Source organism: Halictus rubicundus, chromosome 1, assembly GCF_050948215.1.
Source record: "Halictus rubicundus isolate RS-2024b chromosome 1, iyHalRubi1_principal, whole genome shotgun sequence".
NCBI classification, from domain to species: domain Eukaryota; kingdom Metazoa; phylum Arthropoda; class Insecta; order Hymenoptera; family Halictidae; genus Halictus; species Halictus rubicundus.
This window is the reverse complement of record NC_135149.1, coordinates 2,936,084-2,959,425: the sequence shown is the minus strand read 5'-3', so window position 1 is coordinate 2,959,425 and position 23,342 is coordinate 2,936,084. Positions and strand designations below refer to the sequence as shown.

The window sequence follows — 23,342 nt, the reverse complement described above, 5'->3', positions numbered from 1 at the left end:
ATTGTTTTCACGCGTATAAGTCTCTGATTATTCATTAAACATTTACAAGGAAAACGAGTGTTAAACAGAGCTGCAATGCAGCCCATACAAAATTAGTAGAACGGTGAAATAAAGAGTAAACTAGAATGTTTTCGACTAAAATTATTTTAAAATAGTTCTAATATGTTTTTAAAGTCATCTAGTAAAAATCTTATGGTGCTGAGGTGGAAAAAATATTTATTCATGAAAGAAAATTTTTTTCAATGAATAATAACAGTATATGTAAAAATTTAAGATAGTGTTGATGACAATAGCTCATTTTCAAGGTGGTCGCTTTTAAACTTCGATATGAAATCTGTATTTGTTCGAATTTTTCCGGCTTTTCCATTTTTTACAACTATAGTTTGCAACTACAAAATTGGAAAAAAATAAAATACGTATCATTACAATTAGTGCGTTCGGTTTTATGCTAAAAGACGGACCGGTTCTGTTCCAGGAAAGACGACACGGTTCTGTGCCATGCTAAAGCGGCGATGTCACGAAAGTGGGAATGCCGAAACCCCGGGCGTGAGCACTCTCCTATCATCTCCTATCCTCTCTGGTACATGGCGGTTCTCTTGTAGCGTGGCCAGTTGACCACGTGAACATAGATATATATAGTATCGATTAATGGCGCGGAGAGGCGAATTTAAATGTAAGACGTAATCGCGTATTTCATACATATGTATTTTATTTGGGCGCGATAGTTTAGAGCAGGACCGGGAGGGTTCCATAGAGATCCTTGACGAAATTCGAGTCGGCGAGACTAATTGCGGAATTTAGAGAAAGTCACGCAGCCTCTTAGAGTAGCTTCTCCAATTCTGCATAAATTAGGGATAGTCGAAGTCTCTAATCAGTTAAGGACAAGAGGTCATAAATTCTCAGCCAAGGACCTCTTGGAACTCCCTCTGACCTCTCTCTTGTTCGGTCCCACATGGCCCCACGTCCCTCGTTTTGACGGGCCCTCACCCTCGTGCGTGCGCTATTAAGATCCATCCACTACCAATCACCATCAAGCAGCAACCGGAAGACGAGTCATCCGACGAATCAACGCCTAGCCAGAAGATTCTAATTTTCCATTTGGCTAAGGAAGGGAGACGAGAAGGAAGAAGCTGGGAAAGGATATAAAACTCCAGGATGAAACAGAACTCATTGTAGAACTGAGGGAGTTATATCTCCAAGTACTTCTAATAAAATCTACAACAGTTTTTCGCCTTTAAACTCTGTGTACAAAGTTTATTTCTTAACTTCCACGAGCAGAGCGCTTCAGCGCTCCACGGGCACTCGAACCCACAACCAAAATCCCTATTCCACCACACTGCGACCACTGCGACGCAACACTCTCGCCTACGTTGCCCGAGGTTGGCACTGCCAACCTCGTCGGAGCATATTCTCTAGGCGCGTGCCTAGGGGAATGGCGCGGCAGCGCCAATATCCCTACAACGATCCGTGGGCGATTTATATGTAGCGAATGTGAGGGCACAGTGCATTTAAGAATATTCTATGGTGAGAGAAGGAAACGAGGTTGTACCTGGCTTTTAGCAGTTTTTACTGAGCGGCTGAGCGAAGATTACTTTAATTGTGCATGATTTCATTTCCGACTTGTGATTCGTTCGATGTACGTATGTCAATTAATTTGCGATACAATAATCGTAAACAATGAAAGTATTGTTGGAATACCAGGTAACGATTTGAAGTACTGAGCAGAAGTACTCACGTACAAGGAATTTCTTTCCATTTGTACTTTCAACTTTTTACGAATGTGTTTTATTTATTAGCATATTAAAGTTATTAAACCACTAGAAAATAAACACTTCGGCAAGCGAAATGTAATGTGCATCGCTGCAAAGGAAAACTATAGAAATAATATAGTCTCCGTAATATCATAACAAAAGTTCTAAAATAGTATTTTTCAAAAAATTCATTATACAGATTTCACGCGTATTTAATTTTTATTTCGAAAATGACAACTACAATTAATAGTTAATGTACAAATGACGACAAAGCTGTCAATTTAAATTGCCAGCTAATTTTTTATTTTAATAAAATTTCAATGTATGTAAGTGTAATATTTGTCAACAACGTAGAATCGATATAATTATATTTGAAAGAATACATTTTATAATATTTACTATATTTCGGTAGCGTTCACTTATCTGGAAATATTAATATTTAATTCATTAAACGGTATTTGTTATATTTGTTATAGATAACTTTCAAAATATTAAATTAGACACAACCATTAACGGCACAAACAATAGTATGGTAAGTGTGATTTTAGTTATAAAAAGAATATTAACAACAATTATGTTTTATTACAGTAAATCCGCTTTATATGTCAGAAGCTCGGGTCTTGTCGTGTTCGGGGCACTATTCTTTGATGAAGTTCCAAACATAGAAAAGGACAGGGATAGTATATCGTCTTTTACAGCTGGCCGCGGTCGGTAAACACAGCATAATTCCTGTCTCCTTTCAATTATCTGTCTAAGTCACAGCGTCGTCAATGATGCTGACGAGATACTACTATTCTTTGAGGCAATATCGAATGTAGAAAAGGACAGCAAAGCTCAAGAACTTTATTTTTTATTATTTTTTATTATTTTTTTATGGGACTTTTACCAACATATTCGTGGCATTTTTCTAATGAAAATGATACCAAATATCATATGATTCCGATGATATTTACTTGTGTAATGAACGATTAAAGTTTCTGACACAAAGAAGGATAGCGTATGTGAAAGAAAGAGACGCGGAGAGTCGAAGCCTTTGGGAAAGATGAAAGACTGGCGTGAGCTCAGGCCTTTACATCAAAACTAAAACTTTTTTATTATTAATTATTTTTTTATGAGACTTTCACCAGTATATTTGTTGAATTTTTCTGATTAAAATGATACCAAACACAATACAATTCAGATCATATTTACACTAATTTTCTGTTAATATAATTGTAATGCAAAGTAACTTTCATCGTTCATTACACAAGTAAATATCATCGGAATTATATCATATTTGGTATCATTTTAATCAGAAAAATTCCACAAATATATTGGTGGAAGTCTCATAAAAAAATAATTAATAATAAAAAAAGTTTCAGTTTTGATTTAAAGGCCTGAGCTCACGTCAGTCTTTCATCTTACCCGAATGCTTTGACTCTCTGTGTCTCTTTCCTTTCCATACACTGTCCTTCTTTGCATCAGAACCTTTAATCGTTCATTACACAAGTAAATATCATTGGAATTATATCATATTTTGTATCATTTTCATTAGATTTTCATTCAGATTTTTCAGATTTTCATTAGATCACCATGTTGGTGAAAGTCCTATAAAAAAAAATAACGAAAAATAAAGAAGTTCTCTTATTGGATTAGTAGTGGTCTCCTGGTCTCACACCGACATACCCGACCTGTGTCATGTTCACACTTCTCAGCGGCGGCAGCTCTCGAGCATCTTGGTCCCTCACGGGTATACCCCGCGGTGGTGGGGATATTTCGACGTCGGATAATTCAGAAGCTTTGCGACTTATAACCTGGATTCACTGTATATAACTAAGAAGTTATTTTAATAATCTGTTCAAGTGGAAACTATATGTATATATGTTTACAAGGAAATGTTACTTTCAGACCATTATACACTATAATGTAAATTCTATTGACCTAGGCTTTTAAAGCCAAAAAGCGAACATAGTCTATGTTTAATTAAAAAGCGAAACATTCAGAACATTTCTGCTGCCACCATGTCATCTTCTTCCGAGTAAGTAATTTTCAAAAGTATATTACATATGTTACGCACACGCTTGCTTCTATAGTCGTTCTATTAAAATGTAAAATTAATTGGTATTAGAAAAAGTATTGAGAAAGAGATTCGTATATTTAATAAGAACCAAGGATACGTTTCATTGTATGCAAAGGGTATGCTCGAAGAAAAATAAAATAAGGAATATATGCGTTCAATATATAATTCTAGTTCCAGCGAAGACAGTGGTCGTTTAAATTCGCAACCGGCTAACTCAAAAGATTTACATGAAAAAATTAAAGAGCATGCAAAATACGAAAGTATAGAATCAAAACACGATAGAAATAACAAAGATAGTTGGGTAGAAAATGTGAAAAAATCAATTTTAAATGATAACACGGAATTGCAAAAAACCAAAATGCCTAGTAAAAAATTTAAAGGAAAAAAATCTTCGAGAAGTAAACAGCATACAAGCGATGCAACGGACAGGTCAGCGAGTAACAATGCGAAAAGAAAGAAATATAAAACCGAAGAGTCGGAATGTTGTAGCGACTCTGAGACCGAAATACCTAAGAAACATGTCGAAAAAATGGTGAGAAAACGTCCTACATCAAAATCATCGCAACCAAATTTTATTCATTTACATAAAGAGGAAGCTGATTCGAGTTCTGGTCAGGAATTTCAGAAATCAAAAATCTCTTTGGACAGTTCCAAGTTGATGAAAGCTTTCTCATCAACCCGTGCTAGAGATGATTGTATGTCTAGTACATCGAGTACTGTAAAACAAGCAGACAACAAGACTCGGATCAGTAAACAGCAAAGTTTGTGTTTCAAAACGAAGGTGATTAAGATTTTAAACAGATTCAAGAAAGTTTGCTCCGAGTATGAATTAGAAATGGAACACGTCAAATGGAAGCATTTTAAAAAAAAATTGATATATCAAGAATCTGCGAATAATGTAATACAGAGATCAAAAAACGTGATCAACAAACTGAAAATGGAACTGGATGATCAAGAAAACAGCTTAATGAATTTCGCCGAAGAATGGAATAAAAAGTGCTGTGCACAAAACACAGATCACGACAATAGTTCCTCGAGCGACAGGGAAACATTGGAAATGATAGAGGAACAAAACAAATTTAATCCATCAAAGGATAAAGTGTATACTACTTCGGAGGAAGAGAGCATAGTCTCGGGATGTGACAGGAAAGAAATATTTTCTGAAAATGAAGTTAGCGAAACGGCTATCGACAAGAATAAGAGAAATAAGTCATCGTCGATCGATGAAATAACAGAAAAAGAAGGGGATGATAATAATAAAAATGCAACATCTTCGGCGGAGAGCAAAGTTGTGTCTCCTATCTTGGGTAGTCACACAAAGAAGTTACTATCCGACAACACAAACACAAAAGACAAATCAAAAATAATCGATAAATTTACAGAATGTTCTAATTCCCAGGAGGGTAAAGTAAATGATTCTCTAAAAGATATATTCGACGAATCAACAGTTGATAACGACGAAGTCGAAAATACTTCGAAAGAAGAGGAGATTGAACTCGACAAAGGGGCGACTTCCGTAGTAAGAGGAAATAGCGAAGAAACACAGACAAATGCCGACCTAAACGATGATGATAATTCATCGAAAGGAAATAAGTTAAATCGAGAATTAGATAATACAGACTCAGAGGTAAACGAAGAGGAAACTATTGTGCTGGGACCGGCCCTTTCTCGAGAAACAATGTCATTGAAAACTGATGACACTGAATCGATAGAAACAGTCAGAATTGAGAATGATACAAAACATTCTTCTTCGGATGAACTTTATGACAAAGAAGTGCAAGCCAAGAAGGTATTGTTAGAATCAGATTCAGAAATGGTTTCAAACGATGAATTTGCTTCTGAAAAGTCTGATACTCTTCCTACCGAAACTAATTCGAAAGAAGAAAAGCAAGTTGAAAAATCAAAGTCTAAAAGGAAGGGCAGAAGAAAGGAAACGAAAGATGGTTCTGTAAATAAGAACCCTTTGTCGCGGAAAGACAACGACATTACCGAGCTCTCTGCTAAACGTGCCCTTCTCGATTCCAATTCAGATGATTCGATCGAGTCTTTTTCTACAAAAGGAATGTCTGAGAAAGCACATGAGTTTGACAACAATAGCAAGAATAGACGAGCAAAGGCATCGCTATTAGATTCATCGAATAGTGAAAGCTCGAATTCTGACGATGGTAACAGTCTGCAACTTCCGGAAATAGGTCTGGGTACGTCTTTGGAGAAGCAAAAAGCTGGAGATAAACAGGAATCTATGCAAGACGAAAGTGTGGGAAATTTTGACTGTGGAGTTAACGAAAGAGTGAGGAAAAGACGACACAAATTAAGTAGTAAATGCGATTTCGAATCTGATAGAAAGCTGGAAATGCGACCTTGCGTTGTTCTTAAAAGATTACCGAAAGAAATTCTTGTAAAACATGCCGGTGCTTTGGAAAAATCGCGTCAACATTTGGATTCTAAACAAATTAAAAGGTTTCAATTCAATTCGAATTATTTATATCGAGTGTTTTCTTCTGATCGTTTATCCACAATGTTTTCATTTTCTTTTTTAGTCTTATTAATTTGGATAGACTTCAACGGAACACCAGGAAAGCGAGCGATTCGTCGCTGAGTTCTACGTTTAAGAAGTCGAAACCAACCACCGAAACAGAAGACACGCTCTTGGATCATTTGAGGAAAGTAGAAAATGGGGAATTAGCCGAGAACACTGAAGAAGACACCGTTGCGCACACTGAAAATATGTCTATGATATCGCCATGCGGTATTCAAACCAACGAAGAATTAATGGAGGAAGCTGATAGAGTCACAAAGAATATACTTCTAAATTCCGACGCCTCAGACATCGGTACATCGTCAAACTTTTCTTTGAAATAGTTTCAGAAATCGAATGAAACTCGAATCGTTTATTTTTATTTTCCAGAAAATCAGAACAACGTGGCTTCGTCGAATGGCAGTAGCGACGAAGAGAAAAAAACCGAGAAAACGAAATCTGGAAGTGATGCGACAAAGTCATCGCAAAAAGCAGAGAAGAAAGATTCCGCTAGCGACGAGGTAAGAAGAATACATTGTTTTGTCTAGGAAAGCAATTGTGGTGTGTACGAAAAATAAAAAGCTTTTAAAACTAAATTAGGACGCCGAGGAGAAACGAGAGAAAAGTGGATGGAAACGGAACAAATTATTGACAATGAACTTTTCGACTTCAGATTCTGAGGTTGAAAGTGCAAAGTGGAACAAAAAGCAAGAGAAACTGAAGAAAAAAGCAGAAGAAAATGAGGCGTGGGTTATATTTAGCATGACTTTTAATTCGCTCGAAAACTACTTTAAGAGATAGAGAAACTATTAAAACTTTTTCGAAATAGGAAAAATTCGGATGCCGACGACTCAATTATTAAACGTAAGAGGAGACCTCGTAGAAAAATTCTGGATTCTGATTCGGACATACAGATGGTGGATTCTGACTCGGACTCCTGTAAGTCTGTAACATTGGCATCTGGTCAGTCATCGAACACCGACTCAGACAATGGAAAGAAGCAAAAGAAGTCGCTTAAGCGGAAGACGCGTAGATCTTCTGACACGGATTCGTCTCTTGGAGGGAAAAAGTACATACTTATTGTTACTTATCGAACGGTGTGTATGCTAATTACAATTTACAATTTCAGAGTGAAGCAGAGGAAACGCATAAAAAAGGTGGACACTGATAGCGACGATGATTCTGATGATGACGCTGCAAATTCTCAAGGAACCCCTGGCAAGAAAGGTCGTAAGAATATTCGGAAAGTGCTGAAAGATAAGCAGGTTGCAGATGACACGAAACAAGCTGCAAAAGAAGAGGAAGAGAGGCTTAAACGGATCGAGGACCGTCAAAAATTAGTGTGTATTTATTATATGGTGTATCTTTATTATATTCGATTGATTTTTTTCCCATTAACATTCCCATTTACCTGTGATAACCCATATTTAAATGATTATTTTCCGATTTTACCACACATAGTACAACGAGATGTACGAAGCAAGATTGGCCAGTGAAGAGAAGGTCGATAAATTGGTGTTAGATTTCAATACGGAAACGAAAGAAGATCTTGTAAGCGTTCATCCGGATATAGTGAAGCGTTTGAAACCACATCAAGCTAAGGGCATCAAATTCATGTGGGATGCCTGCTTTGAATCCCTAGAAAGGATAAAATCAACTTCAGGTACCGGATGCATAATCGCACATTGTATGGGCCTTGGAAAAAGTCTTCAAGTAATTGCTTTATCGCACACGCTCTTAAACTACGAAGAAACCGGTATCAAGAGGATTATGATCGTTTGTCCCTTGAGCACGGTACTTAATTGGTACAATGAATTTAACTTGTGGTTGAAAGACGTCGAAGATACTGATATCGACGTCTACGAATTAACCAAGTAAGTTATCACTATTTAATCATATGTCTCAAATTGCTAATAATCGTGAACTTTGAATTGGTAACAGATTAAAGAAGAATGTAGAGAGGAAGTTCCAGTTACAAAATTGGCACAGGGACGGCGGTGTCCTCCTTATCGGCTACGAAATGTTCAGGAACCTCAGCGGCACGAATAATAAGATGCGAAAGGCTATGAAGGAAGAGATGCTACGCTATTTGATAGATCCTGGTCCTGACCTAATAGTTTGCGACGAGGGTCATTTATTAAAAAACGAGGACACTGCTCTCAGTAAATCTATGAGGCGAATTAAAACATTACGAAGAATCATACTCACGGGAACGCCCCTACAAAATAATTTAATAGAATGTGAGTACCGATTACGATTAAATAATACATATAATAAATATAATAAATATGCATTGCGTATTTAACTGACATCGATTCCCTACAGATCATTGCATGGTGCAATTTGTAAAACCGAATCTCCTTGGAACCAAGAAAGAATTCTTAAATAGATTTGCGAATCCAATAAATAACGGCCAATACGACGACTCTACCGAATACGATGTTAAATTAATGAAGAAACGCGCTTACGTTTTACACAAGATGTTAAAAGGTTGCGTGCAAAGATTTGACTATTCCGTGTTGACGCCATTTCTACCGCCGAAACAGGAATACGTAATTTTCGTGAGACTATCGGATGTACAAATCAAAATGTATCGTTACTATTTGGATAACTTGGCTCGGTACGCAAAGTAAAACACTTTTACGTAATTTTGTTAAAACAAAATAATGGAAACTTGTGTTCATTCCTTGTACGTTTTGCGTAGACGTCAGCGATCTGCAAACGGATCCCTTTTCGCAGATTTTCAAACGTTGCAAAGGATATGGACGCATCCTGTAGTGCTGCGTCTAAATTCAGAAAGGGTAGAGAAAATGAACGAAAAGAAATTTTCAAGCGACTCGGAAGGTTCTCTAAGGGACTTTATTAACGACGACTCCGATTCCAACAGCGACACTACTACTTCAAGCAGTAGCGACGAAAATGATGCTGATAGCGGACAATCGAATTCTGCGCCAAAGATCTCGAGATGTACAAGAAGTACCCAGCCTGGTGCGATTATTAATTATTCATTCGTGGCCAAATGGAAGTTGTGCAATGTAATATGAACTATACTCGTGTTTAGATATCGAACCAATCCCTAAACCCGAAGAAACCGAAAAGAAAGACGAAGATTGGTGGGCGCAGTTCATCGAAGCCGATCACTTCGAAGATATGAGTGTCTCCTCGAAATTAATGCTCCTTTTCGGCATTTTGAAAGAATGCGAGCAAATCGGTGATAAAGTGTGCGTATTCCGACACGGAGTCGTTGTTGTTGGCTCTTGGAATTTCGAACAGCAGAATTTAATTTGTAAAATGTATTCTAGGTTGGTATTCTCGCAGTCGTTGTATTCGTTGACTTTAATTGAGAAATTTTTGGGGAAAATCGACGATGAGACGCAAAAAAGTGACGATTCAGAGTATATGGGACACAGAAGTAGTTGGTCGTTGGGTTTGGATTATTTCCGATTGGATGGACAAACATCTCCCGAGAACAGAAGTATATGGTGTAGAATATTTAATAGTCCAAGGAATACGAGGGCAAGACTGTTTTTGATATCGACGCGAGCAGGTGGTTTAGGAATTAATTTAACTGCTGCCAATCGGGTAATTATATTTGACGCGAGTTGGAATCCCTCCTATGATGTACAAAGTATATTTCGTGTATATAGGTACGTTACATTGGACAACGTTGCATGTACTTAGAAGAACAATTACCCTCATGGTTTTAATAATCAAGTATAAAATTGATGTGTGTAGGTTCGGACAAAAAAAACCATGCTACGTTTATCGATTTTTAGCAGCTGGAACGATGGAGGAAAAAATTTATAATCGACAGGTGACGAAACTATCCCTTTCCTGCAGAGTCGTTGACGAGCAACAAATAGAACGTCACTATAGAAATAACGATTTAAACGAATTGTATACTTTCGAGGCGAATACGGAGGGAGAAAGACCAACCCTGAATTTACCAAAAGATAGATTATTAGCAGAAATATTTTTAAAGTATAAAGATTACGTCGAAAATTATCATGAACACGATTCCCTTTTGGAGAACAAGGTAATTTGAAATAAATCGTGGATCTTGATAATCTATCCATGCTACTGGTACTATTTCGATTTTGTTAGGCTGAGGAAGAATTGAACGAAGAAGAAAGAAAGCAAGCCTGGTTAGAGTACGAAGAGGAAAAGAAAGGAAAGCCAGTGGTTATGTACACGGGAGGGGTGAGTTATCCAAACAATGGAATGTTGAATCAGTTTAATAACGTGTCGCCGTGGTTGAATGTTAACAATGATTACGAGAAACTCCAAGAGCTCATACGCAAAGACGTGAGTATAGAAATAAACTATCCATGGATTCTCTGTTTCTATAAAACTGTTTATTCGTGCAACTTGTATTACAGTATCCAAACGCCACGCCCGAGACTCAGAAAATGATGACGGCTCGAGTCTTGACAGATATGTACACCTATTGGGAGAGACAGGCTTTCCGTGGAACTTCCGATACGGTATCTTGAACAGTACATACAAATTATACCTATACATAGACTATACGTAGAATCTCTTCTCTTGATACGTTAACCACCGGTAGTCTGTTGGTGCAGTCAACCCTCCTACTATAACGCGATTCATTCTTATTGCGTTACAGGAAACTCAGAATCACCACAAATCAGATCATATTAAATTTGATACGGATGAAATCGCAATTTTTGCTCCGTATTGTAGAAGGGTTTACTGTAGATAGAGTAAAATTGCTGTCGTTATTGATAAAGACTAATTTGTACAGTTCATTAATTCGTTGAAACTTTCTAAACGATAGCTGAGAACAACACAGGTGCCGAACATTGTTCGAATGCCATCTATGGTGAGGAATATTAATAACACAAGTGGTCAAGATAAAAGAACCGAGATTCCATTTTCTTTTGTGGATAGTAGTAGTGCTGACCCGAAATACGGGGATGACGATGACATTGTAGAGGTAATTATAATACATATAAATAATCGGAAATTCTTTAAATTTACTACTAAACTATAATGTTTATAATAGGTCACTCCGACTACTACAACAACTGGCAAAAACAAAAATCAAGAAGAATGAGCGGTATAGAAAATTACAGTTTAGTTAATTGGGAAATAATGATGCACACTTTGCATTGTTCTACCTACGATGGTAATTATAACACGTTCGCTACCATTATTCGATCGAGGTAAATCTCGTATAAAAACAAGTGTGACACCGGTGCGCAAATGAAATGTTCATACTATAGACAGCATATCACGCGTATATGTGCCGCATGATTGGCGAACATGTTGATGTTACGTCACTAGTTGCAATCGAAAGTATATTCATTGTACGATTTTTTATGTTTTATATACGTATCACAAGTTTATTTAATTATGAGTATTTCACACAATTCATTATTGCTTGTGGAAATAATAACTTTTGTCGTACTATATACTAGAATCAGTATTAATGTAATATAATACATTATAATATTATAATTTTTCTTAATATAATAATAATAACAATGTTACTATTAATAGATGATACTACTTGCTTAATAAAACTTTTCGTTTTTGTATGTATGCATATATGTATATTTATTATATATATATAGGTTTTTCTCTTATTTTTAGAAAATGTAGATTTGATAATTAAAGATTGTAGAAATTAAAAGTCCATCTTTCCAGGCAAAGCGTACCTCCAGCCTCGTTTCAATAATGTTCGTAATGTTTCTTTTAATTTTTGATATCTTGGAAAGACTACTAAATTTTTATTTTCATTTTTGTCCATTTCATGGTCGTACAATTCTTCTGCGATAAGCAAGTTCCAATTTGGTACTCTCGTTTGTGGATTAAATTTCAGCCAAGCTGTGTAACGATATCTATCTGTCCTTAAAGTGTATCCCATAGCTTTTATTTGCTTAAAACGAGGTTCGTCGCTGTTTGGATTCATCGAAGGTTTAATGCCTGGTCTTGGATATTGCCCAAAAGCTGCTTTCTTCCATGGTAGCAACTGCAAATTTTTTCATATGAATGCATCATACGTCATTTCGACTGTTTAATTTTTCGTTACCTCTTGCTTTATAGCGGCTGCTATAAGCGGTACAAGAGAAACTCCTTCGCTGCAAACAAGTTCTGGACGTGTAAATACTCGTTTCATTCGCGTAGCATTTTTCCTTTCATTTTCATTTTCATTGCGGCAGATTGGTATTGGAATATTTGCTAAATCAGCGATAGTCGGAAAAATGTCTACTAACTCTACCAAGGAATCTATGACCATCTGCTTTTTAGGCAGATTAAGTGCAGAATCTCCTATACCTGAGGTCGATATTATTAAAGGTACTCTTAGAGCAACGTCGTAATTACTGTATTTTGCCCATACCGCATGTTCGCCAAGCGACCATCCTATTTTCAGATATTTATTTTCAGTGTGCGAACAATTTAAAAATACTTTGTCCTATCATAATCTTAACTCACCATGATCCGATGTGAGTATTATGGTAGTATTCTTTCGGATTGATAGAATGTCTAATCGATCTATTAATTTACCAATTAGGTCATCGATATAAGACACAGCTGCGTAATAGGATTGCATAATTAATTTGCCAAAGCTATCTGTAAATTAAACAGCAGTAGTGATATAAAGATATAATTAGCGATATAAAGTTTTGAATCGCACTTGGTATTCTTTCCCATGGAAAATTCAGATTCAAACTTTCAATGTCCTTCCTCTTTCTTAAATCTATCCAAGGATTGTACGCGATGCTACTAACATTTTCCGGCCACTCGTATGGATCAGGTACTTTGAATTTACGCAGTGGATGGTGTTCTGAAAAATATTCTTTATAAATATTTCTAACAATGTTAAAAACAATTTGCCATAAGTGGTGATATAAATAAAGTTTACTTAAATATTTTTTCGGATACTTGAAGGGTATATGGGGTTTCTGAAATCCGACTGCCAAAAAGAAAGGAGTCGGATCGTTCGCTACAGTTTGTAGAAAATGTTTGGCTTCTTTTAGTATTTCCATGTCTGGCAGAGTTTTGTTTAGCATTGATGAAACTTTCACAGGACATACCTGAAAGCATGAGATCTTCAGATCGTATTAACTATGAATTGTTCAGAGAAACGATATTGACAAGATTCTGTGCAGGAGGTATATGAAAATTAGTTTGGCAGACTGGAAGATCTTTGTATTTCTCCGTGTATGGGTGGAATGGTACTTCTGTCCACGAGTAAGGGCTATCATCGGAATGATTTGAACTAATCCCTGTGGAGAAGTCCGTATGAAATCAGCAGGTACAATATAATTCGTATAATACGTTCTCGTGCTTTATAAATTAAAGACCTGGATGAAAAACTTTTCCTATAGACTTGGTAACATATCCGCTATTTTTTAAATGTTGAGGCAATGTTGTAAAATTACCAACATCTTTTCTCCAATAGCTATAAAAATCGTAAAGCTGTAGCGAATCTGGTCTCTTGCTTGTTAGAAAAGAATTCCTGCTTGGTGCACACAAAGCTTGCTGAAAACAAATTCATTATGTTTTATCATTTCAATAGATTTATTCCTATATTTATCGTCCCTGTTTCCTTTGGAACGAAGTGCTCTAAAGTTATAGAGTTTAGTACTAACCTGGGCATACGCTCGCGAAAAGACCGCAGCGTTTTCTGCCAATCGGTTTATGTTCGGTGTATAAGCGTTTTTATCGCCGTAACATTCTAAGGCTGGCCTTAAATCGTCAACAATTATTAGAAGAAAATTGTGTTGTTGCGCTGTGCACCAAACGATTGAAATCATTGAATATAATATTAAAAACATCTTATAAGTACACCGAACAGTATGATTGAGCCTATTATGCGCAACGCAATTGAAGTGAAGAGCAACGAACTCTTTTTCCAGGTGGAGCTGCAGAGAATGGGAATACATATGTATTTATGTTACGCGGCTACGGAAGATAATCGAGCGGCCTATTTCTGGAGTAATCTAATCAATTTCAGAAGCTGTTTTTTAGCATTCTTCTTTTAGCTCACTATTGCACTTTATTTTTCAACGTACAGACATACAAATAAAAATGCTACGTAATACTTACAGTCCTACAATATCTAGTATAATAACTACAATGACATGTGTGTAATATAAATTACATTAAAATAATACAATATAAAATAGTAAAAATCATTATGGAAAGTCGAGAATTTTATGCAACGTGCGCACAAATGCTGCAGCAAGTCCATTCCGTTCTTTGCACTGTATTTTTAAGTTTGCCACACCTGGCTTATCGATCTACGAAATTGTATTTATAGTTGATTCGTTCATTGAGTGTTCAATCGAGAATTAACATTTTTTCCACCTGTCTGAGTTGCTTTTCACATTCATTGTACAATCACAAACAACTTGACGCAGTACATTTTTGGGTTTCCTCGGTAGCAATATTTTCTTTTTAGTAGACACCGTTACGCGAAAGGCAGGTGTCGAGTTTGCTAAAACTTTTAAATATAAGATATAGAAAAACAACGGTAATACTTTTCTTCAGGTAATGTACCAAGTTAGAAAGTCGTTATGTATTACGTATAGCCTTCGTTTATATTTCGATGATTAGAAGTCATCGAAAAACGACTCAGAAGTTTCCTCTCTATTCCGAATCTCTAGTATTCGGGAATAGAATGATAAAAATGTGAGTATCGAACGAGGGTCGTTGCACTCAAAATGGTAATAAAGGCGAAACAAAGAATGACTAGCCAAAGGGATAAAGAGTTTAAAAAAACGAACGGGAGAGCTCGTGAAGAGAAAGGAACAACGATGTTTCTTAAATCGAATGCTTACGGCCCTAGTCGAATACTCTAATTTATACCGCTACAATTATTTATCTTCACGATTAAAGACCGATATTAGTCCATCTCGAATCAATCCCGGGATTCCTTTTTAACAATCGACGATAATCTTTGTTCATCGGCATTTTTCGTACAGTCATTTACATTAATATTATGCTTTGCCTTAAAGTCAGTCTTAAAATTTACTTGGGGGCTGGTAGTATCATCTTTGAACATTTCAGTGTAATGAAAACTACTCCCATTTCCAGTCTTTGTATTTGTGCTAGCATTATTGCCAGAACCATTCGAGTGCACTTCACTGAAGTGTTTGTACAGCATTACAGTTGTACTGAATTCTGTTTCGCATCCTGGAATCTTGCATCTGAAATGTATCCCCGGTTAGAACACTCAGGTTTGAAAAATTAGTAATAGGTATGTAGTGATACCGCGAACTTACCGAAATACTTCGTTATTCTTAGTTCCTTGTACTACTGGCAGTTTTGAATTAGCATGATTGTCCTGGTAATGCTTCCATAAACCAGTTACATTGCTCACTTGCGCTCCACAGCCAGGAATCTTGCATCTAATCAACGCACAATAAATTAGATACCATGTATCATAATATTTCTTATCATGACAATGTTTATAAACTTACAAGAAAAAACTGACTGTCGAGGCTTTCCCTTGTTTTAGTTTCACTATCGATTTGCTAGAATTTGAACTAATTGTATTGGCTACTAGTTTATGGCTGTCTTGATGATGACGATAGTGGGATATATATTTATATTTTCTCCCACAGCCATTGCTGGCACACTTGTAGATCTCTTGTTTGTATCTAGACATACGTTGTTTCTTTGGAGTGTATTCTTCGTCATCGGAACAATTGCTGTTCGATTCTATAGTATTTTCTTCGTTTTTCGAAGAGTCGCGATTTAAATCATTTCTGAAGATTCGTTCGAGATTATCCAATTCTATTCTGTGCTCTTGATTCCTCGAGCTCATCGTGCAAACCTCGTTCTTCGAGTTTTTGGTAATCGTGATATCTCCGTTTACATAGACTACGTTATTCTTCTCTTGGGAATGTTCTACTTGAAGTTCCGAACACTTATTCGTATTGCCCTCGTACTTGCATAGGAAATTCTCTGTACTTAACATTAGATTTTCGGCGATAGGAAAGCCACTAGCTTCGTTCAACGACTCGCCGGTAGAAGGGTAATCATCTTTGTTCGAGCTATCGTTCGGAGGATTTTGATCGTGGGGGTGTTCTTTCTTTTGTTGCTGCATATTGTCGTTTCTATGAATACCTTGTTCGTTATTATCGTCGTATTGGTGTGGTTTTATTGCAAAAATTTCGTTCTGTCTCTTCTCGTAGCAATCCTCGGTGCTCTGTACAACTTCTTCGTCCATCACGTTTTCCAGATCCTCGAAACATATTACTTCTGGTTCGGTTGGCAGTGTTGGCGGCTGTCTATGACAGCTTTCGATATGTTCTTCTAAATTACTACTGGTAGTGTGTAAAGACCCGCAATTCGTGTATGGACATATAAATACATTCGTTTCGTTATTATGCCATTCTTGGTAATGACGCCACATGCTTCCAGGATCAGATAACTCCTCTCCGCATCCTGGCTCCCGGCATCTGTGTACGATCAATGTATTATACATATAAACATCGGTTACTCGGTTACATTAGAAGATAAACCTGAATCAACTTACATAAATCTAATCTTCAAAGCTTCTAGAGCCTCGTGTGTTTTGTATTCATCTTGGTTTGTAAATATTTTGCCGCAACCTCGTTGTTTGCATGTATAAATTTCCTAAAAAAATTGATAATTTGTCAAGTAGATGGTAGCACGACGAATCGAGGAAACGAGTGCAAGTGCAGTGGAAAGCGACGATAAACTCTGGGAAGATTTTACTGGATAAACGTTAAAACGCTCAAAACGCTAAAACGCTACGGCGATTTGTTTTGAGTTAGGGGTCATTGAACCCGAGAAATGGCTCCGGCGGTTTTACCTTTTTCGGGGCTATTTCCTCGATGGTGCGATTCCTCGATACGAATCTGATGACGCTGACTTCGGTGGGTCTGTCGGTGCAAGCGTCCGTACCCTGGCCCATCCTGGCCGGTGTCCGCGGAAAAACGGCTGTGAACGACGCGTTTCGTGGCCTCACATAACCTGCGCTCATCGAGACGGATGGTTCGGTAAGGAATTTTTCCTACACCTTGAATGAAACTCCCGGACCCGCGGTCATATCCACGAACGGGATGGTTTGTCGGGCTACTTACCAACAAACTGCGCTCCCGTTCGCGCCGGTTTATCTTTCCTCTTGCACCTCACATTATACCGTCGTTAATAATATCAATCACTTGTTGTCATTTCAGTGCAACCGGGCTACCATTGCTTTCTCGTCCACCATTTAACGCACCCCGCCGCGCCGCGCCTCTAAATACAATTGAGAACCACTGTCAGAGAATGCGCCGCGCCGTTAGAACCAAAGAGTATCCCTACGGTTAGAACCATGTTAGAACATAACAAATCCAATGCTGGTTTGATTTGTTCGGCTGGCAAACCTGGCGAATACATTTATCCTTGCAAATATTTTCATTCGATTACGTCTGTACATCTGCACTGCAACGTTCATTAGCAATGTTTATTTCTCATTTATGTCTTTCATTGTTACAGAAAATGTTTTTCTGATAAAAGAGTCCTTTCCCTTCTCATCTCTTCTCTTCTCTTCCCTTCCCTTCTCTTCTCCTCTCATCTCTTCTCTTCTCTTCTCTTCTCTTCTCTCCAAACGCGTAGATTGGCAAATGTCACAGGATTGCATCGACGCGCGACGGTGGCGTCAATTTTAAAAGTACCGCTTCTCTCTCACTCTCTCTCTCTCTCTCTCTCTCTCTCTCTCTCTCTCTCTCTCTCCCAAATGAATCTTTTATGTACATATAATCTTCATCTCCGTTTGCGTTTATTTCGCTTAACATCCATCCATTATTTCAGAATCGAAATGATATTCTTACGGAATACGCAATTGACATGTAAGAACGAACTTGTTCACGTTGCCGTTCACTATTGTAGAATTTATTAGAATTTACTTAAAACGCGATGGACTTTAGTGGAACGTTCTACCAGATAATGAATATCATTGTTCAATAAATTTCAAATTTAAAATCTGAAAGCCGTTTATTTCTATCATTTTCAGTTTCGAATAAATTTAACTGCATGTCTGAACTGTGGTGTACCGACGTTTCTTACGCGAAACGAATTCAGTAGATTATGCCAAGTGCAATCATATGCTTCTTTATGACATTCTAAACGTTGAACTGGACTGTGTGTTACAGGGTGTGAACGCGTGAACCGTTTGCGCTTGGATGTCAGACGGGTCACTGTCAGTCAGGATGCGAGCAAACACGTCAGTATCGATTTACCTTGGCACCTGGTCTGTCGTGCCGCAGGTCTCTATCAATTTGCCATCGTTCTCGGTTCAAGTTTAGTTTGCGAAAATTAATGTAGTTCCACTTTCAACCGAAGGATGCACTCTTACCGCGTGCTGTTTATCGTTTCGGCAGCATGGTCCATCTGCTGCAGCCATTGTGCTGGCGGTCAAGGTCGGCGCTATCTCTTAGACTCGATCGGTCGCGTTCAAGTATCTTTTTCACGCTGTTTCATTATCCTTTTACTATACTTTCATGTTCGCAGATGAGTTTGCGGAGACGATGGACGACGAGGATAGACCTACGATACCATCGCACATAGTAGTCACGTCTTGGAATGTACGCCTCGCAATTTTATAATTTTAAACGAACAAGCCCGATTTTTCCTAACACGCGCGAAATTATAATCTACAATTCTATTTGTACATATATGCGTAGATTAGTTTCTGTCCGCGTTAATAATTACGAAGCGGTCGTTTCTCATATGAAAAAATTTGATCCAGCGATCCTGAATAATGTGTATTTGTCGCAGGACATGCCATTCTCTGGAATCGTGGAGGAGAACGGAAAATGGGTTGGCAGAGGATACGCGTTTTACATCTTCGATTTGGTCAGCGCGAAGCTAAATTTCACGTACAGCATTGTTCCACCAAACGAGCATGTCCTCGGGGACGAGAATAACGGTGTACTCGGATTGCTTTATGAAAAGGTGAACCATTTTTAATGTTAATTTCATCCTCGTCCTAACTGGGCGACGCACAGTGGTGCCAAGGCAGCAAAAAATCTATTTTATAAATTTTATAGAAAATTATTTTATAGATTTAAAAAAAAATTTTTTACGGAGATATACGCATGGTAAATAACTATTTCCTCGCTCCTGGGAATTCATCAGTTTTCAGTGCGATAGTTATGTAATTACTCCGCCTATAATTGAATACTTAGGGGTCTACAAATCATATGGGTTATTGCAAATGGCTTCAACTATTAACTGGCAAAAAAATTTTCCAAAAAAAGTTGTTTAACATTAAGTAACATGGACTAATCTGAAGCCCCTTTGCGTTACGCTCATTTTTTATTTATGGAGGAATACAAAAAATCCTTTGAATAGCTTCGATCTGGAACTAATTGTTTTAGCAAGTTATAATATTGATCTAGCTTTGTGCAAAATTTCATGAGATACTTCGAGATGCTTTCGCCGCAATTTAAGTTTAAATATCAACTTTCGGAATTTGCAAGAATAAATCGCACGGAGGTCACGATTATTTGATGTTTCAGGTGAAATTTTTAAGGGATACATATCAGATAATTAAAAAAAATGTGACATTCATACATATAAAAAAATATTTAATAACAATTTTTTATGTTAAATAAACAAAGTTTTCGTTCACTGGACCACTGTCGCAAAAATGCAACAGATATTTTTTGGTAGTGCTACAATGAACGCTATAAAAATAATTCATGTAAGATAAAAAAATTGTTATTGAATATTTTTTTATACATAAAACATTAATAAATCATATGCACTTCACATTTTTCTTTATTAATTAGAAATATTCCTAAAAAATTTCACCTGGAACATCAAATAATCGTAACTTCCGCACGATTCACTCTTGGAAATTCTGAAAGTTGATATTTAAACTTAAATTGTGGCGGAAGGGTCTCGAAGGGTCTCATGATTTTTTGCACAAAATTAGATTAATAGTACACCTTGCTAAAACGATTAGTTCCAGACCAAAATCTATTAAAGGATTTGTTGTATGCTTGCATAAATAAAAAATGGGCAGAAAACAGAGATTTTCGATTAGCCCATATTACTTAATGTTAACAACTTTTTACACACATTTTTTGCCAAATAAGCGTTGTACCTGTGACAATCTCTCCACAAATTTTCAAACAAATTCGTTGGATAGTTTCGTTTTTACAGATTTTTTGTCGCTTTTTGGCCATTTGGCACCACTGTGCGACGCCGCGCAGCCCGCCGGTTGAATCATTTCCCTGCATACAGCAATGCGCGTATTGGATTTCGGTTCACTGATATGCGATAGCCGAGATAAATATGTAGGTAACAGGCAAGGTTAATTATCGATAAATAATTACCTATCCTTATCATCCAAGGAAGCTTGTCTATCTTTGAGCACGATCAAAAGAATTGTTTTTATTTGAAGTAGAAAGTGGACATGGCTGTTGCGTTTCTTCCGGTCTTGCCGGAAATGGGACGGTTCTGCGAATTCAGCATCTATTTGGACGAAACCAGATTAACGGCTGTAATGAAGAGACCGAAGGAGTCGGCCAGCGGTTCCGGTCTTCTCGCACCGTTCGAGAGAACAGTTTGGTTTCTAGTTTTGGCATCTTTGACCTTCATGGGACCGATTATTTACCTTTTCGCCAGTATTAGGTCAAAACTGTATTGTATAGCGTAGACGCGAAAAAAGCTTGAAATCTCCGATTCTAATTCTATCAATCTGTCTACATTGTTACAGGGCAAAATTATGGCACGACCCGAAATCTGAAGGATTCGGCGTATCCTCTTGCGTCTGGTTCGCTTATAGTTCTCTCTTGAAACAAGGAACAAACATCGTTGCTAAGACAGGTAAAATATTTGATTTTCTTTCGAGAACGATTCCGAGTAGCATATTCATTTTGAAATTGAATCGCATTTTTCTCAACTGCAGATTCGACGCGAATGCTTTTTGCCACATGGTGGATTTTTATATTGATATTAACGTCGTTCTACACTGCGAATCTTACGGCGTTCCTCACGAAACCGCAATTCACTTTGTCCATCAGCTCTCTGCAGGACATCGTCCAGAAAGGATACAGTTGGGTTACCTACAAAGGCCGTACCGTTGACTTTCTTCTTTCTCAGGTGGTACTCGATTCTCCTACTCCGTTCGTATTCACGAGAGAAACTATTTTTTCAGGAGCACGTCAACGATTTGAGTTTGCTGAATGTTAGCAGATGGCAAGGAAAGGGAGAATTCAAGTTTTACGAGCCATCGAAAGCCATACTGAAATCCGTGGGCACAAGTACGTGTCGACTAGCGGTCGCTAAGATACGCTCAAGTTTAATATTGATGAATGACACTATGTACGCGTGCGAGATCAGTTATTTAACGACCATTGTCTGAGAGAGTCGCGTTTGCAATTTCGGCAGTAGCCTCTATCTATGTTGAGGGGGTTTTTCGTTTGATAAGCCGACCGATCTATCGATGCGTATTTAGACGCGTACAAATCGTAACTGTCAGTGCGCCTCAGCTATACGAAATTCTATATCTAACGTCCGTACACCAACACACACGCACACAAGTACACCCATCAACCGAGTAAACCCAAACATCGTACCGGTCGGTGACGACCTCACACACACACACAAACGCAAACTTTGAAATATATCCAACAATCTAATCTTAGGTTTTTCGTACATAATTTATGCGTTCGTACTAACAGGTTATTTCATCCCTTCGTTCCTTTAGAAAAACTGTTCCTAGCAGAAGCTCATTACCTGCAAACGCTAATATTCGAGGATTACGTGAGCAAAACTCGCAACCGAACGGACCACAACTTGCGTTGCACCTACGTTATAATGCCTGGAAGCATTTTGGACACGAATCGAGCATTCGGTTTTTCTCGTGGTTCAATCATTCGAAAGCCTTTGAATCAAATGCAAGTGTCCACGTAAATTTGTCTACACGAAAGGAACGAATGCGAACGGATCATCGAATAAATTGATTATTTGATTACAGGTTGATTAGATTGGTGGAGTCAGGTATCGTACAACAAACGCAACAGGAAGATCTTCCACTAGCTGAAATTTGTCCTGTGGATCTTCGCTCGACCGAAAGACAGCTCCGAAATACCGATCTACTTCTGACATATAAAGTTGTTATAGCTGGATATACGATCGCAGCAATCTTCTTTTTAATAGAAATCATTTATTCGTTTCTGGCAGGCTGGGTAAAACGTAAAAAACGACAGAACCTGCGTACTTCTCGATTAACAGCAGCGAGGGCAGCGAATCCTATGGTTAAACATCTTCCACCCCCTAAACAAGTGCATTTCTTAAATGAAATTCCGCAAGCGAATTATGGAAATTCCCAACATGTCTTGACGCAGGGGGAACAACAATTAATTAACGGGAGAAATTACTACGTAGTTGTAGACCGAGGAGGAGATCGAAAATTAATACCGATTAGGACACCTTCTGCTTTTCTGTTTCAATATTCCGTTTAAATGTGTTTAGCAATTATAATGAGAACAAAAATATGCATTTTACAATACTTTTTCTATTCACGTGAATAACTTGTTAAACGAATAAACAAACAATGATCCGATATACGTTTTTCGTTTTACTATATCCTCTTCAATACATACATATATTTTATCATAATGCAATTTATACTCAGCAATCCTGTGTGGTATGTGGAAGATGAGTGTCTACTCATCTTTGCGTATCAATTTTGAAGAAATTTGATGCATAGCTAATGACTATGTAGTTATTAATAATTTCCAGAGGGCATATTGAGGAGAGTCCGAGGTACGACCAGGATAGAAAGAAAAACAGTGGCGCCATCCCTGGTGCCGGATTTGTGAACTAATTCTCCTCATCTTCACTATGTGTAAGACAAGGCCAACGATAGTGTGCGACAAAGACAGTAAATGCATCGCTCGAGCCACCTCCTTTTTGCGACACTTCGAATCTCCTGGTAGGTATTAGGCGTACATGCCCAGCAAGGAAGTATCCGATAAGGACAGACTTATGCAATTTTCGGAGAGGTACAAGGACAAAC

At 37.6% G+C, this 23,342-nt stretch overlaps 4 protein-coding genes across 11 annotated transcripts; 2 read left to right on the top strand and 2 right to left on the bottom strand.

The window, feature by feature from the left end:
* Positions 1 to 1,507: 1,507 nt before the first annotated feature.
* Positions 1,508 to 11,894, top strand: LOC143352751 (transcriptional regulator ATRX homolog). Of its 5 annotated transcripts, XM_076785532.1 has the most exons (22): positions 1,508 to 1,636; positions 2,228 to 2,283; positions 2,340 to 2,458; positions 3,387 to 3,555; positions 3,639 to 3,768; positions 3,982 to 6,270; positions 6,351 to 6,643; positions 6,719 to 6,849; positions 6,929 to 7,074; positions 7,158 to 7,397; positions 7,458 to 7,668; positions 7,790 to 8,202; positions 8,270 to 8,568; positions 8,654 to 8,948; positions 9,033 to 9,316; positions 9,390 to 9,549; positions 9,631 to 9,975; positions 10,064 to 10,364; positions 10,433 to 10,633; positions 10,708 to 10,812; positions 11,124 to 11,282; positions 11,352 to 11,894. In XM_076785532.1, exons 5-22 carry the CDS (start codon positions 3,752 to 3,754, stop codon positions 11,400 to 11,402), a joined length of 5,940 nt encoding a protein of 1,979 aa, XP_076641647.1. In that variant the 5' UTR covers positions 1,508 to 1,636; positions 2,228 to 2,283; positions 2,340 to 2,458; positions 3,387 to 3,555; positions 3,639 to 3,751; the 3' UTR covers positions 11,403 to 11,894. The 5 variants fall into 5 exon arrangements, with proteins under 5 accessions (XP_076641647.1, XP_076641637.1, XP_076641676.1 ...); XM_076785552.1 differs by lacking the exon at positions 2,228 to 2,283 and having other exon boundaries at positions 1,517 to 1,636; XM_076785522.1 differs by lacking the exons at positions 2,340 to 2,458; positions 3,387 to 3,555.
* Positions 11,350 to 22,811, top strand: Ir76b (Ionotropic receptor 76b). Of its 3 annotated transcripts, XM_076785594.1 has the most exons (9): positions 18,331 to 18,729; positions 18,821 to 18,894; positions 19,088 to 19,264; positions 20,724 to 20,950; positions 21,036 to 21,145; positions 21,228 to 21,421; positions 21,477 to 21,582; positions 22,029 to 22,218; positions 22,299 to 22,811. In XM_076785594.1, exons 1-9 carry the CDS (start codon positions 18,654 to 18,656, stop codon positions 22,783 to 22,785), a joined length of 1,641 nt encoding a protein of 546 aa, XP_076641709.1. In that variant the 5' UTR covers positions 18,331 to 18,653; the 3' UTR covers positions 22,786 to 22,811. The 3 variants fall into 3 exon arrangements, with proteins under 3 accessions (XP_076641719.1, XP_076641729.1, XP_076641709.1); XM_076785604.1 differs by lacking the exons at positions 18,331 to 18,729; positions 18,821 to 18,894 and adding an exon at positions 11,350 to 11,474; XM_076785614.1 differs by lacking the exons at positions 18,331 to 18,729; positions 18,821 to 18,894 and adding an exon at positions 17,203 to 17,325.
* Positions 11,974 to 14,174, bottom strand: Ids (iduronate 2-sulfatase). Of its 2 annotated transcripts, XM_076785581.1 has the most exons (8): positions 13,945 to 14,173; positions 13,657 to 13,834; positions 13,448 to 13,578; positions 13,215 to 13,386; positions 12,987 to 13,136; positions 12,785 to 12,922; positions 12,381 to 12,712; positions 11,974 to 12,320 (listed from the first exon to the last, which is right to left on the bottom strand). In XM_076785581.1, exons 1-8 carry the CDS (start codon positions 14,128 to 14,130, stop codon positions 11,976 to 11,978), a joined length of 1,632 nt encoding a protein of 543 aa, XP_076641696.1. In that variant the 5' UTR covers positions 14,131 to 14,173; the 3' UTR covers positions 11,974 to 11,975. The 2 variants fall into 2 exon arrangements, with proteins under 2 accessions (XP_076641696.1, XP_076641686.1); XM_076785571.1 differs by having other exon boundaries at positions 12,987 to 13,386; positions 13,945 to 14,174.
* LOC143352782 (uncharacterized) lies at positions 15,216 to 17,252 on the bottom strand. Its single transcript, XM_076785628.1, has 5 exons — positions 17,139 to 17,252; positions 16,839 to 16,939; positions 15,778 to 16,761; positions 15,580 to 15,705; positions 15,216 to 15,504 (listed from the first exon to the last, which is right to left on the bottom strand). The coding sequence occupies exons 1-5, from the start codon at positions 17,238 to 17,240 to the stop codon at positions 15,216 to 15,218; spliced, it is 1,602 nt and encodes a 533-aa protein (XP_076641743.1). The 5' UTR covers positions 17,241 to 17,252.
* Positions 22,812 to 23,342: the final 531 nt, after the last annotated feature.

Coding starts and splice junctions, on each gene's coding strand:
- LOC143352751 (XM_076785522.1), top strand. Junction 6,271..6,350: donor GATTCTAAACAAATTAAAAG/GTTTCAATTCAA, acceptor TTTCTTTTTTAG/TCTTATTAATTTGGATAGAC. Junction 6,644..6,718: donor TTCCGACGCCTCAGACATCG/GTACATCGTCAA, acceptor TTTATTTTCCAG/AAAATCAGAACAACGTGGCT.
- Ids (XM_076785571.1), bottom strand. CDS start 14,130: ATGTTTTTAATATTATATTCAATGATTTCAATCGTTTGGTGCACAGCG. Junction 13,387..13,447: donor TACCTCCTGCACAGAATCTT/GTCAATATCGTT, acceptor TCATGCTTTCAG/GTATGTCCTGTGAAAGTTTC. Junction 12,321..12,380: donor CAGCCGCTATAAAGCAAGAG/GTAACGAAAAAT, acceptor AAAAATTTGCAG/TTGCTACCATGGAAGAAAGC.
- LOC143352782 (XM_076785628.1), bottom strand. CDS start 17,240: ATGGGCCAGGGTACGGACGCTTGCACCGACAGACCCACCGAAGTCAGC. Junction 16,762..16,838: donor GCTTTGAAGATTAGATTTAT/GTAAGTTGATTC, acceptor GATCGTACACAG/ATGCCGGGAGCCAGGATGCG. Junction 15,505..15,579: donor AAGAATAACGAAGTATTTCG/GTAAGTTCGCGG, acceptor GATACATTTCAG/ATGCAAGATTCCAGGATGCG.
- Ir76b (XM_076785594.1), top strand. CDS start 18,654: ATGCACTCTTACCGCGTGCTGTTTATCGTTTCGGCAGCATGGTCCATC. Junction 21,422..21,476: donor TTGACTTTCTTCTTTCTCAG/GTGGTACTCGAT, acceptor CTATTTTTTCAG/GAGCACGTCAACGATTTGAG. Junction 21,583..22,028: donor ACTGAAATCCGTGGGCACAA/GTACGTGTCGAC, acceptor TCGTTCCTTTAG/AAAAACTGTTCCTAGCAGAA.